The sequence below is a fragment of the Staurois parvus genome, unplaced genomic scaffold, assembly GCF_062004578.1.
Source record: "Staurois parvus isolate SC_StPar_1 unplaced genomic scaffold, SC_StPar_1.0 ptg000715l, whole genome shotgun sequence".
Lineage (NCBI taxonomy): Eukaryota > Metazoa > Chordata > Amphibia > Anura > Ranidae > Staurois > Staurois parvus.
Genome location: NW_028318511.1, coordinates 11,353,962 through 11,372,415, shown reverse-complemented (window position 1 = coordinate 11,372,415; position 18,454 = coordinate 11,353,962). Strand labels below are relative to the sequence as shown.

At 40.1% G+C, this 18,454-nt stretch overlaps 1 protein-coding gene across 2 annotated transcripts in view; it reads right to left on the bottom strand.

Annotated features, from left to right (window-relative positions):
• Positions 1-5,084: 5,084 nt before the first annotated feature.
• Positions 5,085-18,454, bottom strand: part of LOC149445686 (sulfotransferase 1 family member D1-like) — a 108,106-nt gene continuing 94,736 nt past the window's right edge. For both annotated transcript variants that reach the window (XM_089653604.1, XM_089653605.1), the window contains exon 8: positions 5,085-5,340. In XM_089653604.1, the coding sequence (XP_089509730.1) occupies positions 5,228-5,340 (113 nt within the window). In that variant the 3' untranslated portion in view covers positions 5,085-5,227. The remainder of the gene's footprint in view (positions 5,341-18,454) is intronic.

The following is an 18,454-nucleotide window of genomic DNA, read 5'->3' as shown; positions in this document are numbered from 1 at the left end:
GTCCATTTTTGCAAGAATCACTTCTGCTAGCTCAGCTGACAAAACGGCTGCACATAACTTTTAACGCGGCACTGTGTGAGCTGCTCTTGGAGCTAAAATCGTAAAAAGAGGACAAAGTTAGCGCTAAAAGCAATCAAAGCAGCCAAAGCACCAAAAGGATACCAAATAACCCCTCAAAGTAAAAATATAAATAAGGTGTGGCGCCAAATAATTAATCAACAAATAGCAATGATTATAGTATAAATTATGCCAAGAAAAATAAAATCATAAAATTCATCAAAAATAAAGTGACTTGTGACAAAGTGCTAAAAATGCATATGAATTCAGTGACTTCCGTGGTATAATATAGTCCGTCACTGTTAGAGTGACCAGTAGTGTGTATAGGTGCTAGAGTAATTGTCCCAATGTGAATATGGGAGATCAAATTATCTCCAGTAATAGGTGCTCCATCCAGAGAATGGTGAGATGACCGGAGTTAAGAAAAGACTGTGCACTCACCAGATGCACAGTTACTCTGCACATTTAAAGACAATATTCTCTATGGATACACTTAAGGCATCTGTGTGGATGGATCTGATCTGGTCAGGTATTCCCCCTCACTGCTCCCTCCTGCTGGTAATATGGCTCGTTCCCCCTTTCATACAGCTCTGTGGGTTGTTGATAGCTCACAAAGAGCCCAGAAAAGAGGAGGCCAATAGCGTGATACCGTTTTTGCTTATGGTATATATTTATTCGAAAGAAAGCAGTTATACAAGGGAAGAAACAAATTCACTGACCATAAGATGATTTCCAAGATGGCCGCTGGGACCCACGTGGTGACGGCGGCGTGACATCACGACGCTGTAGCTCCTCACTGACGTGTTTCATGCTAACCGCACATAATCATAGAGGGTATGCTTCAGCATCTGACATCAACCAGCGTCAATATATACTGAAAATGGCGCATGCGCATTACGCGTGCGCCATTTTGTTGAAAAAAATGTCTCCATATCCGGTGCCATTTTGTTGGAGATCCCTAAAGCAGCGCATGCGCAAGCGCCATTTTGTAGACCAAAAATTACCAGTCAGTATCACTAGATCACCAGAGGAAAAAGGGGATGAATAATGTCATTAAATCATGCAAAATGATGTGGTGAAACGCTACGGACGATATTAATAATGATCATTATTCAAATAGAACTGTCCGTAACTAAAAATATTATCTGGACCCTTTCCACACCAACCACAGCGCATGCGCGCTAGATGTTTATCATGCATGCATGTAAAGATACCTGTCATGCGTCTGTTGACATATCAGTTATGTTTCATAATGGATATATGAATATCCACATATACAAATGAATAAACTGGTGATGGTTAGTGACACATCATACAATAGGTAAACAATGATATGTTACACATCACTCCAATTTATATCAGTATAAATAGACAAATGTGTGGAAATTATAAGTATAACATAGTCATGTACTATAAAATATTCTTAAATACCTTATAACATATAAAAATGTATAAAAACTTTATTAATATGTATAGATTAAAATATAGTAACAAGAAGCAAATAAGAATAAAATAAAATAAAAAATAAAGTAAAAATAAAATATAATAAATTTGCAATGATCAAAAATCAAATGTGCTAAATAGGTATGCCAAGAGTTAAGGATAAAAACGCATAGCACTCAGACAAAATGGTAAAATGGTAAAAATTCTTCTGATGAATACACTAAAACTAATGGGACTTTAAAAGGTAGGATTAACTATTGTCAGTAAAACAATTAATATCTATGTCCACATTCAATCCTCAGGGATACATAGATCCAATTTCGAAAATCCATTTCGTCTCTAGTTGAGATACCGCCCTCCTTTTATTTGTACCCCTCCAATGTTGGTGTACAATGTCTATCCCCATAAATCTCAAAGATGATGGGTCCCTATTATGGCAAAGCCTTAAGCAAGGTGAAGGGCTATTTCAAAAGACATGTAGTTTTATCCTGAACTCTAATTTCTTTGTTGAGGTCATTATCTTTAAACCAAAGGAACCTCAAGTAACTGATCGTCTCTAACCAGGAAACTTTTGCTGCACATCAGTAGTAACTGCAAATTTCTCTTTGAGGAATTGTATAAGGACACCAAGCGGAGTATTATTCAAATCAGGGCTACTGTACGTCATTCAATGAGATGCTGTCATACTGAGCATTAGAATCAAAAACTACTCTGATCTGCCCTGGTTTTTTAAAATGATAGTTGCCAAAGATTGGTGGGTGCCAACTCTCTTCACCCAGGGGCATGTTCTGCTTGGATATGGTCAAAGATCTTTTGCATAAAATTAACAAAATGTTCTTTCATTTCAGGTTTTCTTGCAAAGGAGCACTGTAGAGCAATGTAGAGCAATGAGTCTCTTCTGTACTTGCTCCCTTTTGTTTGGTAGTGTAGGGTGTGGTGAGCGGAATGGTAGGGGTGCTACCCAGTGATATGCTTCGTCTACAAACATCTCCTTTTCAACTACATCAAGGAATTTTGATGGACATAGCAGGTCTTTCATAATGTTGTATTCTACTGAACACGTTGTCACCTAAACTGTCCACGTTACGAGCAGTAGTCCCTGAATGGCATAATGAGGGAGTGTGTGGCTATAGTTTGCAAGCTTTAAATGTCTCTTTTACTCACATATAGCTGGTGTATGGACTGAATAGAGAAATGTCCCCCATTAGGCAGCACGTTTTTCTTAAATGAGTTCACATCTGCTGGTGTGTGAGCCCCAACTAAACATACTTTTTCAACTATGTCCCAACCTAAATCTAAACGTGCATAAGGAGCATTATGGGGTCCATTAATCTGCTTACGCACCTTGTGCACCCTGAGAATATCTCTCCCTAGCAAGAGGAATATTTGGGCATTAGGGTCAATTACAGAGATCTTATCTGTTAAGGATTTCAGATAAGGGGTTGGTATTTCTGACCTGTCATCCAGCAGCGTGTCACATTCAATAAGAGTGGGAAGATTTATGTGTGTTTTCCCATCAATAGACTGAACAGTGAAGTTAGATACCCTACTCCCTGTTTTTACCATAGTACCTGAGAATGTTTTTAGTGTGTAAAAAATGTTTCACCAGTAATGCTAAACACATTAAAGAACTCTGACTTGGCTAATGAGCGATTACTTTGAACATCTAACACTGCATACATTTTCATAAAAGGTTTTTTAGAGGGGAATACAGTCACTAAACAAATCTTGGAACGTGAACTGGGCCTCATCCCTTCCATACACTTGTATGCAACAGTTTATGTGGTAAGTTCATCATCCTCCCCTCCTTGCTCTTTGTTGGTTACCGGAGTCTCTTTGCCCAAGAAGCTGGACCTGGATGCAGTGCCAAGGTATGCTGGTCACCACTACACTCCCTGCATCTTATATTGACCTTGTAGTCTTTAGCAGTGTTTTTTGGTGGATGCACAGAATCTGAAGTAGGTAGCATTTTCTTTCAGGTAAGCTTTACGTTGTGCTTGCTTTGGAATCCATGACACTTTGGGTGTGGTTTTTTTGTTTTGAGCATGAACTGTGTGGGTCCATGGATTTCTTTTCAGAGTTGTTAACCTCCCTGGAGGTATTCCCCAGTGTAGCTTGGGGTAAAGTTTCAGCACCACAAGCGGTAACCCCGAGCTACACTCAGGAATACCCTGCAGCGTTGCTCCGGGATCTCTTCTTCACTTACCTTGTCCTTCGCTCCTGGACATGTTTAATAGCAAAAAGTCAAAAATATTGTTTTTTTTCTGAAAATTGTCGGTCTTTTTTTTTTATATCATAAAAAATAAAAATGCACAGGCAATCAAATACCACCCAAAGAAAGCTCAATTCGTGGGAAAAAAGGACGTAAATTTCATTTATGTACAGTGTTGCATGACCGTGCAATTGTCAGCTAAAGTAACACAGAGCCATAATGCAAAAAATGGCCTGGTCAGGAAGGGAGGTAATTCCTCTTGAGGGCAAGTGGTTAAAGTGGAATACAGTCCCAAGTACAGTTTTTTTTCATGTGAATTCTTTCACTTTTAAAGGAAGCTCCTTTATCTTTGCCTGTATATATATGCTTTTTTTTTTACTGTTAAGCTCCTATATCTTCGCCTGTATATAGAGCCTTTTTGCTGTGAAGCTTCTCTATTTTTGCTTCTACACAGATGCCTTTTTACTGTGATGCTTCTCTATCTTTGCTTGTATACAAATGCCTTTTTACTGTGAAACTTCTCTATCTTCACCTGTATACAGATGCCTTTTTACTGTAAAGCTCCTATATCTTCACCTGTTATACATACAGTATGCCTTTTTACTGTGAAAGTTCTCTATCTTCGCCTGTATACAAATGCCTTTTTACTGTGAAGCTTCTCTATCTTCGCTTGTATACAGATGCCTTTTTACTGTGCTGTCCTACTAACGGTTAGCCCACAGGTATCTAACACAACTGACAGAAGCAGTGTTGTGTTTAATTCCAAAACTGAGTTTACTTCAATGAATAGTTCTGTAAAAGGACATATGTGTATCAAAGGAAGAAGGAGACCTTCACTGGTGTTCTTCAGGAAGCTAAAAATGCTGCAGTGGTTTATGTGAAATCTTTATTCTTAACAAGCATGAAACGCTTTCTGTTCTTGTTGAAGGGAATAATAAAACCAGGTGCAGTTGCAGTGAACATCCAATAGATGGCTCCCTACTCAACACAAGGATGACATACGAACACTGCCTACTGTTGTATCCTCTGCCACTCTTCTGCATATACTGCCCTTTTTCATACCCTCTGCACATCTCCCTGCAAGTTACTGCCCACTGACATACTTTTGGCACTCTTTTCCACATGCCACCAGCTGTCATACTTACACCACTTCTACTCCACATACTACCTGCTGTCATGTATTTTGGCATTCCTCTCCTTCACCCACTGCACATTGTCATACCCCTTGTCATTCCTTTCCTACACATACATATCCTTTGCAATATTCTCCTGCACATTCTGCTTACTCTCATTTCTTCTGCATGCCTCCCTGCCCATACTGCTCGCTATCATTACATCTGCACTCCTTCAGTATACATTACACAGAAAAAAGTTTTTTTTTTGAAAATTCTTTAATTAAGATGAAGATATTATGTGACACATTTGGCATGTAAGAAAACTTTATTTTTTAAATTATATTGTTACTGTATATTATGACATGTCAGAAATGTATTATACAGACAATAGGACAATGCATTAGATCTCAGTCCTGAAGTGTAAGTTCGTGTCTGACATATGTTTCTTGTAGTGTTCATCAAACTTCTCATTCTGTGCAACAGTAAAATAGTTCTTCCAGTCACCAGCTAAACCTAAAAGATAAAAAGATCTTTTTGATGAATGAAACATGCCAAACTGAATGTAACTAATCCTCAAGGGGCCAAATAGTCTCTATTTAGGGCCACATCTACTTAAAGCGGTAGTAAACACCACTTGCTCACATGTATCTACAAGTAAGCTTATAATAAAGCTTACCTGTAAGTAGAAAGGATACTTTCTGTATACATATATATACAGTGGGGATCGAAAGTTTGGGCACCCCAGCTAAAAATTTGTATTAATGTGCATAAAGAAGCCAAGGAAAGATGGAAAAATCTCCAAAAGGCATCAAATTACAGATTAGACATTCTTATAATATGTCAACAAAAGTTAGATTTTATTTCCATCATTTACACTTTCAAAATAACAGAAAACAAAAAAATGGCATCTGCAAAAGTTTGGGCACCCTGCAGAATTTATAGCATGCACTGCCCCCTTTCCAAAGCTGAGACCTGCCAGTGTCATGGATTGTTCTCAATCATCGTCTGGGAAGACCAGGTGATGTCAATCTCAAAGGTTTTAAATGCCCAGACTCATCTGACCTAGCCCCAACAATCAGCACCATGGGTTCTTCTAAACAGTTGTCTAGAACAGCGTTTTTCAACCACTGTGCCGTGGCACACTAGTGTGCCGTGAGATATTGTCTGGTGTGCCGTGGGAAAAATTGCAATTTCATCCGTAACATGTGGCCTCGGCTCACAAATAGACCAATCATTAGAACAGCAATGGGCAAACTACGGCCCGGCGGACCTTTTAATCCGGCCCGCGGAGCGTGATACTGTCAGGATGATCTGTCCCCCTCGACGTATCTGCGATCGGCTGCTAATACCTGAAACTGGCACATGCGCAGATACGTCGAGGGGGACAGATCCTCATAGGAGACAGTTTTTCATGCTACACCGGAATGGCGAGAGGAACGCGCGGAGCAAAGGTAAGTGAATTGACACAGGGGGGGCTTGGGGACTTAATACGGGGGATGAATTACTATGGGGGATGAATTACTATAGGGGGGATGAATTACTATGGGGGATGAATTACTATATGGGGGATTAATTACTATAGGGGGGATGAATTACTATATGGGGGGTGAATTACTATGGGGGATGAATTACTATATGGGGGATGAATTACTATGGGGGATGAATTACTATATGGGGGATGAATTACTATGGGGGATGAATTACTATATGGGGGATGAATTACTATGGGGGATGAATTACTATGGGGGATGAATTACTATATGGGGGATTAATTACTATGGGGGATGAATTACTATATGGGGGATGAATTACTATGGGGGATGAATTACTATATGGGGGATTAATTACTATGGGGGATGAATTACTATATGGGGGATGAATTACTATGGGGGATGAATTACTATATGGGGGATGAATTACTATGGGGGATGAATTACTATATGGGGGATTAATTACTATGCTTACTATGGGGGAATATTACTATACTTACTATGGATGACACATACACATCATTCATCTACTCTTGGTCCGGCCCCCGGGTCCAATATATGAACCCATTGCGGCCCTCAAGTCAAAAAGTTTTTCAATAAATTTTTTTAACATTTTCTAATGGTGGTGTGCCTCGTGATTTTTTTCATGAAAAAAGTGTGCCTTTGCACAAAAAAGGTTGAAAAACACTGGTCTAGAAAACTGAAAATGAAAATAGATGACGCTCACAAAGCTGGAGAAGGCTATAAGAAGATAGCAAAGCGTTTTCAGATGTCAATATCCTCTGTTCGGAATGTAATTAAGAAATGGCAGTCATTAGGAACAGTGGAAGTTAAAGCAAGATCTGGAAGACCAAGAAAAATATCAGACAGAACAGCTCGCAGAATTGTGAGAAAAACAATTCAAAACCCCCGTTTGACTGCATGATCCCTCCAGAAAGATCTGGCAGACACTGGAGTTGTGGTACACTATTCCACTATAAAGAGATACTTGTACAAATATGGTCTTCATGGAAGAGTCATCAGAAGAAAACCTCTTCTACGTCCTCACCACAAAAATCATCGTTTGAACTTTGCAAATGAACATATAGACAAGCCTGATGCATTTTGGAAACAAGTTCTGTGGATCGATGAGGTTAAAATTGAACTTTTTGGCCGGAATGAGCAAAGATACGTTTGAAGAAGAAGGGGCACAGAATTTAATGAAAAGAACCTCTGTCCAACTGTTAAGCATGAGGTTGGATCAATCATGCTTTGGGGTTGTGTTGCAGCCAGTGGCACAGGGAACATCTCACGAGTAGAAGGAAAGATGGATTAAATAAAATTTCAGCAAATTTTGGATGGTAACTTGATGCCATCTGTGAAAAAGCTGAAGTTAAAGAGAGGATGGCTTCTACAAATGGATAATGAGATTAAACACACCTCGAAATCCACGGGGGATTACATCAAGAGGCGTAAACTGAAGGTTTTGCCTTGGCCTTCACAATCTCCTGACCTCAACATAATTGAAAATCTATGGATAGACCTTAAAAGAGCAGTGTGTGACAGACAGCCCAGAAATCTCAAAGAACTGGAAGACTTTTATAAGGAAGAATGGGTAAAGATACCTCACACAAGAAATGAAAGACTCTTGGCTGGCTACAAAAAGCGTTTACAAGCTGTGATACTTGCCAAAGGGGGCAGTACAAGATATTAATTCTGCAGGGTGCCCAAACTTTTGCAGACGCCATTTTTTTGTTTTCTGTTATTTGGAAAGTGTAAATGATGGAAATAAAATCTAACTTTTGTTGACATATTATAAGAATGTCTAATCTGTAATTTGGTGCCTTTTGGAGATTTATCCATCTTTCCTTGGCTTCTTTATGCACATTAATACAAATTTTTAGCTGTGGTGCCCAAACGTTCGATCCCCACTGTACATTCATATATAGTACTGTGCAAAAGTTTTAAGCATGTGTGAAAAAAAAGCTATAAAGTAAGAATGCTTTCAAAAATATTTATTTTGATTGTTTACAATTTCCAAAAGCAAAGTGAGCGACCAGAAGAAAAATCTAAGTCAACTGTATATTAGGTGTGACCACCCTTTTGCTTCAAACTAGCATCAGTTCTTACATTTGAACACTTTGTACACTTGCACAAAGTCAAGGATTTTGTAGAATTAGAGTCAGGTGTATGATTAATCAATTTCATATGAAGGCTGAAACACAGTCATTAACTGAAACAGAAGCAGATGTGTAGGATGCTTGAAACTGGGTGAGGAACAGCCAAACTCTGCTACTAAGGTGAGACTTTGGAAGAGTTTCATGTCACAGGTCATACACCATGGCAAGATTGAGCACAGAAACGACACAAGGTAGTTATACTGCATCAGCAAGGTCTCTCCCAGGCAAAGATTTCAAAGAGGCTGGGGTTTCAAGATGTACTGTTCAAGCGCTTTTGAAAAAGCACAAAAAAGTGGGCAAAGCAGAGAACTGTAGATGCAGACTTAATGCAGCAAATGATACAGTAAGCAAAAAGATAAACCATGCTTACTTCCTTTTGACAGTGGAATATGTCTAGCAGTGTCATCAGCATAGAACTGGCAGAAACCAGTGGGACCCAGGTGTCACGATCGCACGGTCGCCGCCACCAACATGCGACAATCGCACGACCGTGACTAACAGTAATACGTCCCGCCCGCGGCGTCAGACCCCAGACCTTCTTACCAACTTGTGACCGAAGGACCGGCCGATCTAAATCCGCGGTGTGACGCATGTAACAAGGCCCCACCCAGCTGCACCCTGCACAGCGATTGTCCAGCTAATTGGCTACAATCGGTGCCTGCAGCCTGAATGCGCTTGTTACTGGGTCGGGTTAATTACACAACTAACCCTTTCAAACTGCCACCACCGTCTTTGGTACAGAGGAGACGGAAACTCTGTCAGAAATACACTATGATTGAAAGTCACCTGTCCAATATGGTCAACTACAGGCCAATTGGGCAGGGAGTAAACAAACACAGTAGCGTCTCTTCAAAAGGCAGGAATTTGTGAATTGCAAGTAAGCGCTTAAAAACAGTTTAACACTTTCAGAAAGAAAGATTTATTACTAAAAGAGTCAAACAGGTGCAATACAATATTTACAAAGATGTCACGAAAATATATATATATATGTATATAAAGATACAGCAAAGAGATAATAGGAAGAAAGTTACAGGGTTAAGTTACTTGCCCATATGCCTTGGTTTGCAGATCCAAGTTACAGAGCAGGATGATTCTTTGATCTCCTTTTATTACGATGTTCAGCTGAGGAGATGTGTTAAAAACTAAACTTTCAGGCTTGCAGCCTGTCCTTTTTTAAAAATCCCTCTGAAAGGGGGGTTGCTCTCACTACGCTGTGTTAGGAGGGGTCAGGGGAACTCTGAATTAAACTACCAGCTTCATACTCCATGATATAAAACATACAGTTGACCTGAGGAATGTTCAATTACTGCTGGTCAGTTTTATGATGTGGGGGTTACACAGTTTTGGGTCAGTGCTTCCCAATTCTCTGAGAAATGCTGGCCTTATCAGAATGTAGGTGAGAGAGGTTACATTTTCCCCAGACTGCTGGCACCAAACCAGGGATGCCTTCACCTGTGTTGACCCCCCCACCATCTGTCACTCAGGAGATAACGTTTGCCTCTCAGGAAGGGAGGGGGGTAAGGAATGAGGGCTGAGGAATACTTCCACTAAAAGAAAAAGGTGAACTCCGCGTCCAACTCTGTTGAGCTAGTTTGCTACACCAGGTACCCATTCTACTGCCTGGAGGAGTCTGGTCAGAAGTGGGCTTCATGGAAGAATAGTGGCCAAAAAGCCATGACTCCAACGTGGAAACAAGGCTAAACGACTCAACTATGCACGAAAATATAGGAACCGGGGTTACAGAATAATGGCAGCATGTGCTCTGGACTGATTAGTCAAAATTTTAAATATTTGGCTGTTACAGGGGGCAATTTGTTGGCCAAAGGGCAAACAAATCACGCCATACCATCAGTAAGCTGTGTGATTGGCCCCACATTTATTCCACAGCAGGACAACAACCCCAAATATCTTTAAGAACTATCTTCAGCATAAAGAAGAACAAGGAGTCCCCCCATTGCACCCTGATCAGAACATCATAGACTCTGTCTGGGATTACATGAAGAGACAGAAGGATTTGATGCAGTCTACATCCACAAAAGATCTTTACTTAGTTCTCCAAGAAGTTTGGAACAACCTACCTGCTGAGTTACTTCAAAATCTGTGTGCAAGTGTACCTAGAAGAGTGAAGGCAAAGGGTAGTCACACCAAATATTAATTTGATTTGGATTTCTCTGTGATATCTGGAACCAAGCCTTCAGTAGCAGATCCTTTAAGTCCTGTAAGTTATGAAGTGGAGCCTCCATGGATCAAACTTGTTTTTCTAGCACATCCCACAGATGCTGTATTGGATTGATATCTGGGGAATTTTGAGGCCAACTCAACACCTTGAAGACCCCTTTATCCATTGCTCCATGATGACACCTTTCTATCGGAATCAGCATTAACGTTTTCAGCAATCTATGCTACAGTAGCTCTTCTATTGGATCGGACTATAAGGGCAAGCCTTTGCTCCCCATGTGCGTCACTGAACCTTGGCCACCCATGACCCTGTCATTGGTTTACGGGTTTTCTTTCCTTTGACCACTTTTTTTGGTTCTGACCACTGTAGACCAAGAACAACCCATGAGAGCTGCAGTTTTGGAGTGGCTTGTGACCTAGTCATCTAGCCATTATAATTTGGCCCTTGTCAAAGTATCTGAAATCTTTAGGCTTGCCCAGTTTCTTCTGCTTTCAACACATTAACTTCAGGGACAACAAGTTTACTTGTTGCCTAATATATCCCACCTCTTTCAGAAGCCATTGTAATCAACGTTATTCACTTTACCTGTCAGTGGTCATAATGTTATGTCTGACTGGTGTGTGTATGTGTGTATATATATATATATATATATATATATATATATATGTATATATGTATCATTCATATAAGGGTGAAAATCCCCTTTAACTAATTTGGGCCTAGCTGGAGCATCACATGCACACTTCAGTCTGTTCTCTTTTCACCTCCTACCATTACAGTCTCTCCTACTTTCATTAGCTGGTTTGTGAGTACCTACAGTATTTACCTGGTGTCCTCATTTAAGTTGCCAACATTAAGCAGTGGAACATATCAGATCCCAAGCACAAGGGAAGCAGTTCTGCTACATTGGGCCTCTCCAGCTCACTTTCCATTACCTGTTCCAGGGAACCTGCAGTGTCTCTGTTTAGGAACCTGACACTGACAGGACCAGATCCTTGATCCCTGCTTATATACTCCTCAGTGTCTTCCTTAGTTCTGTTAATTGTGGCCTCCTCATCTGCCCTAACCAGAGATGAGTTCTCAACAATTATGCTTAGGTTTATGGACCAAATTGCAACTATGCTTTCTGACTCAGAAAACAGAGGCAGTAAACCTACTTCTACGCCTTCCCCTCCAGAGTTTGTGTCTGATTTACCTGAAGGGGTAGCAGCCTCTGAGTCTTCTTTTTCAGGGGTTCTTTCTGGCAAATTATTTCACAAATCTATGATGGAGGATCCTTAGGCATACCTCCCAACTTTTGAACTTCAGAATGAAGGACATTTGTGGGAGGAAGCGACCTGCAGCATGCGTAGCGCGGCATGGCAAAAATTTGTGTGGCCAAATGCTTAACAGTGGGAGGGGCCTAGGGGGCATGGTTAAACAAAACCTGGGCTTCCTTATACCTATAAAATATGCTTTGATTAATGTGCCACACGCAAGAGTCTCACTGATACAAACCCCAGCACAAACTGTGGAAGAGTGTGTTACACAAAGTGTGGAAGGATTCAGGAATGCATTATGCACAGAGTGCATTCAGGTGTGCATTTCATACAGAGTGCAGGATTCAAGAATGTGTTATGTACAGAGTGCAGGATTCAGGAATGCGTTACGTACAGAGTGCAGGATTCAAGAATGTGTTATGTACAGAGTGCAGGATTCAAGAATGCGTTACGTACAGAGTGCAGGATTCAGGAATGCGTTATGTACAGAGTGCAGGATTCAGGAGTGCGTTACGTACAGAGTGCAGGATTCAGGAATGCGTTACGTACAGAGTGCAGGATTCAGGAGTGCGTTTCGTACAGAGTGCAGGATTCAGGAATGAGTTTCGTACAGAGTGCAGGATTCAGGAATGCGTTACGTACAGAGTGCAGGATTCAGGAATGCGTTTCGTACAGAGTGCAGGATTCAGGAATGCGTTACGTACAGAGTGCAGGATTCAGGAATGCGTTTCGTACAGAGTGCAGGATTCAGGAATGCGTTACGTACAGAGTGCAGGATTCAGGAATGCGTTACATACAGAGTGCAGGATTCAGGAATGCGTTTCGTACAGAGTGCAGGATTCAGGAATGCGTTACGTACAGAGTGCAGGATTCAGGAATGCGTTACGTACAGAGTGCAAGGTTGAGAAGTTAAACAGCAAAGACACCAATTAAACATAAAATTATACTCTAAATCTTGATTAACAGCATTCAGGAGCCGAGGAAAGAATGCAGGCATTAGATGGATAACAAATGAGTGTGAACATCTAGCACAGCTGAGAATTGGGGAACAAGCCGGTGGAGGTACAGCTGCATTAGGAGAGAGTGCAGCTGTCAAGTCAAAGCTATGATGTTGGGGATGGGTGGGGCCAATATGCATTTCAGGGGCTCCGCCCCCTTTTAAAAGCAACCCGTTCATAGGGAAACAGCCGGTATTTATACAGTACCAAACAGGAAGAAGGTGGTAAGGGGCAGAACCAACTGGAACTGCTGCATGTGCCCCCGCAGCAGTGTATAATTCAGGTTTATTATACACAGCGGGTTCACATGCAGTAGTTCCAATTGGTCCTGCCCTTTGTCACCATCTTCCCTACCCAGCAATGTATAAATGCCGGCTGTTTGTCTATGCAGTGCATGCTTGAGAAAGTGTGCAGCTGTCAAGTCCAACCTGTGATGTTGGGGATGGGCGGGGTCAATAAGCATTTCAGGGGCTTCGCCCCCTTTGTTAAGCAAGCACTGCATAGACAAACAGCCTGCATTTACACATTGCTGGCCAGGGAAGCCGGTGACAAGGGGCAGGAACAATTGGACCTCCTTAATGTGCATTAGACACTGCTGCAGGTGCACATGCAGTAGTTCCAATTGGTCCTGCCCCTTGCTACCTTTTTCCTGGTTGGCACTGTATAAATGCTATTCTAATCTTCTCTATTCAAATTTGAATTAATTCTATTCAAAATTCGAATTTCAGAAGGCGGTTATATTCTTTCTATTTTATTCTATTCTATTGTTTTTTTCTATTCTATTTTTTTATTTTCTATTCTATTCCCTTATTTTCTGTTCTATTTTATTCTATTCTTTTATGTTCTGTTCTGTTTTACTCTATTCTTTTCTCTTCTATGCTATTATTTTCTATTTTATTCTATTCCTTCATTTTCTATTCTATTATGTTCTGTTCTGTTTTACTCTACTCTTTTCTATTCTATTAATTTATTTTCTATTATTATCTATTTTATTCTATTCTTTTCTTTTGTATTTTAATCCTTTAATTTCTATTCTTTTTTATTCTATTCTTGTTTTAAACTTTGATTTCGTTTTCAAATTTGATTCAAATTTCGGACAAAAATTCCTTTCATTATTTAGATTCGTTTAAATTTGTTACTATTGTAATTTTGAAATTTGGATACATCCAAATCTCCGATTAACAAAACATTTGAGTGACTGGAAAACTGAAATATTCATTCCTCCCTAAAGCTATACAAAGCAATACCCATTTGAGTAGGCATTTATAAATTAGTGAGCTGTTCCCACAGTGGAACTGGTGATAGCGTTCCTCAAAAAACTAACCCTACCCATTGAGGATGCACCATTACTTACGGTTCCCTTTGACAATCATTTGGAAAACCCTTTTAAAACATTGTTTTTGCTAGTAGGCCCTGCTACACAGTCTGCGAGAGCTGTAATGTTGTTTGTCGAAGAGAATGAATGTAACTGATATTAAAGGTGTTTACGCCCTCCTGTGTTTGTTTTTACAGTTTTGGAAATTTCCAAGTCTAAGGAGGGCTTCACCTAACAAAGCTTTACTAGTTTTGTCACCTCTGTATGTAGTCCTGCTTGAGCGCTGGAGTGTTTGACTTCTGTGGACATCCCTTGGGTTTCGTGGACACCTGATCAGAAAGTATCTCAGATGGCTGGGAAAGTAAATTGGTTTTCAGGGGCTACACATTAGAGTTCTGCTCTCTGTCTCCTCCCTGTTACATACTAATCAAGCCCTCTGTGCCCCCTCATAGAATAGCAGACATCAGTGTTGATTTTGCAGATCTTTTAAACCAGGGAGGTACAGTGCCTTGAAAAAGTATTCATACCCCTTGAAATTTTACACATTTTGTCATGTTACAACCAAAAATGTAAATGTATTTATTTAGCTTTACACATCTAGAAAGTGAAATGTTTGCCCATTCACAAATGCTCTGTCAGATTGGATGGAAAGCGTCTGTGAACAGCAATTTTGAAGTCTTGCCACAGATTCTCAATTGGATTTAGGTCTGGACTTTTTGGTTGTAACATGACAAAATGTGGAAAATTTCAAGGGGTATGAATACTTTTTCATGGCACTGTATTGTCATTGTCCCAACAACAGGAAGGTTTCAGGTGTTTTACATTAATCTTCTGTTCCAAAACCAAAAAGGAGTCATCTGGCAAATCTTGGATCTGAAGACTTTAAATGTCTTCATTTGAGTCCAAAAATGTTGTGGAACTCAAGAGAGCATACTTCCATGTTCCCATTGTTCCAGCACATTGATGCTATCTTTGTTCTGCTGTGGGGAGTTAGTAGCCCACATATTTGGTCTGTCTTCTACTCCTTGAGTATTCACCAAGGTATTGTCACCCATGCTAGTCTTACTAATCTCACAGGGTATTCCAATTGTCTGATAGCTAAACCATCTCCTATAGAGGGAACAGTCATCTTAGAAACTGCCTGACAATGTGATGCAGGCAGCCCAGACCTAAAAAGTTTCAGCTGGATCCTCAACCTTCAGAAGTCAGCTTTAAAAACCGACATATCTTTTATCGTATCTAAGACTAATTCTAGACACAGCCGAAGCCAACTTCTAACTCTCCGCACCCAAACTCAAACTCTACAGTCCAGGAGCTCTCTGCAATTCTGTATCAGCATTCCTGGCTTGGTAGCTTCCTTCAAGACAGTGCCATTCACTCAGCTTCACTCCAGATGCCTGAAATGCAGCATTCTGTTGTCAGTTCAGTCTCTAGACAAATTGACTTGCCTGACACTGAAAACCATGTTATCTCTCTGGTCTGGTGGCTGAATAATGCAACTCTGGAGAAATCCTTTCTCCTATTGTCTTTTCAGATCTTAACAATTGCAGCGTGAATGGTTGAGGAGGAGTCTTAGACACCTTATAAATTCAGGGGACATAGTTGCCAGTGGTATCTCATCTCTTCATCAACCGTCTAGAGCTCCAGGTGATTTGATTGTCCCAGTAATTTCCTTTAAACCCAGACTGTCATGGACCCACCTTAGCCCATGACTTGTCAGTATAAAGAGAAGCAGCACAGTGATGAACTCATCTATCGGCCAGTATGCATTCTTCTCATAGCAGATATCTGTGTGACTTGCGAGCCAATTTATATCCACCCAATGTTAATCCCCCAAGATCATCAAAATAATGGACACACACTGTCCCAGATGTTGATAGGATCGCAAACACTTAACACACTACTACCTCTGTGTCCCTAAAGTTAATAATTCATATTGTGTTGCGCTCCCAGTGAAAATATCTGTGATGTAAATAACTCTATTTACCCTTGGTAAACAAATATATAATCCAGTGATTGTGCAAGAAATAAAAAACATATATTGCTAAAAAATCATAAATATTTTCCACTGATATATGTGGAAATAGTATCCCCAGAAACAATAAGTGATAAAATAATGTGTACTATAACATATCTATAAATAAATCAATATGCATCATGATTAGTAAATATTCAAAAAAATATATAAATAACTTAAAACATATATATATATGATCTGCAAATTAATTAGTGATATAAATGTCCTTTAAATTCAGTGACTTTGTGCTTGATTAAATCTTGATTTGGTGACTTATTGTGAATCCGTGACTTTCTTTGAATCCTTAATTAGTGAAGATGTATGCTCACCTCCTTCTTAGCCTGCAATTAGGCTATACACACTTGTGGTTCACCTCCTATGGAACCTGCTTAGATGGAATTCCTCCTTTACAGATTGTGAAAACGTGGATATCCGTTATCCTCAATTAGCCCATATGCATTTTTCCATATGTGGGGAAAAAATTGCCAGACATAGTGTTTTATCCTTGTAGAAAGGTTTCTGCTTTATTGCTTTCCAATAGGTACACTCACATAAACAATATGCGGTATAGGATGAATTGCTCAGCTCAAGTAATCCGCCAGCCATCTAGCCATGCACCCGCCGTCTGTCGAAACACTCCGGCTCTCTCCGAGTGACACCGCAGCCCCACCCCTACGCGTTACGCCACTGGTCACGTGGCTTCATCAGGGGGTTGTGATAGCTATCACAACCCCCTGATGAAGCCACGTGACCAGTGGCGTAACGCGTAGGGGTGGGGCTGCGGTGTCACTCGGAGAGAGCCGGAGTGTTTCGACAGACGGCGGGTGCATGGCTAGACGGCTGGCGGATTACTTGAGCTGAGCAATTCATCCTATACCGCATATTGTTTATGTGAGTGTACCTATTGGAAAGCAATAAAGCAGAAACCTTTCTACAAGGATAAAACACTATGTCTGGCAATTTTTTCCCCACATATGGAAAAATGCATATGGGCTAATTGAGGATAACGGATATCCACGTTTTCACAATCTGTAAAGGAGGAATTCCATCTAAGCAGGTTCCATAGGAGGTGAACCACAAGTGTGTATAGCCTAATTGCAGGCTAAGAAGGAGGTGAGCATACATCTTCACTAATTAAGGATTCAAAGAAAGTCACGGATTCACAATAAGTCACCAAATCAAGATTTAATCAAGCACAAAGTCACTGAATTTAAAGGACATTTATATCACTAATTAATCTGCAGATCATATATATATATGTTTTAAGTTATTTATATATTTTTTTGAATATTTACTAATCATGATGCATATTGATTTATTTATAGATATGTTATAGTACACATTATTTTATCACTTATTGTTTCTGGAGATACTATTTCCACATATATCAGTGGAAAATATTTATGATTTTTTAGCAATATATGTTTTTTATTTCTTGCACAATCACTGGATTATATATTTGTTTACCAAGGGTAAATAGAGTTATTTACATCACAGATATTTTCACTGGGAGCGCAACACATTCTTCTCATAGCTAGGGTTCAGCTTTATGCCTATGGGAGTGGAAGCGGAGGTAAGATACAAACACCAATGGCTCTGGCTTTTGAGGGAGAATATCACAGATCAGCTGTGAAGCTTATCTATCACCTTTGTACTTATACCTCTCCATTGTGTATGGTGTACTGTATGTATAACATGCCTCTCTGTACACTGTGTTGTATACTATATGCTCCATACCATAGGTGGCCCAAAACTCTACTGTAAAGTACTGGTAAGTGTTAAATTTCGCAAGCTTTTTTTGCCTGCCGAACTGTGTCTAATTTGTGATTTCTTTTAATTATAAGTTTTAATTATCTACAAAAGATTACACTGTCTAAGAGATTTTAAAAAGCATTTACATGCAAAAGAAGATGATTAATACTTCTAGTTGTGTCAGATGTCTGGTCCTGTACTTTACTGTGTGGTTCCTCCTTCTGGCCATTAGATCACTACAGGACACAGTAGTGATGTATGAGGTGGCAGTTGAAAGCACACAGCACAGTGGAAGACCAGGTATTTAGCACTCTGTGTAGCACTACCCCTTTAGGAGTCGCTAGAAGATTTAGGTCCCCCTATAGTCCTGCACAGCCAGGTATTACACATTTTTGCAAAAGCTTGCTTCCAGAGTCAGAAATCAGTCCTTGAGCTTTGGTTTTGTTGTTTTTTTAGGG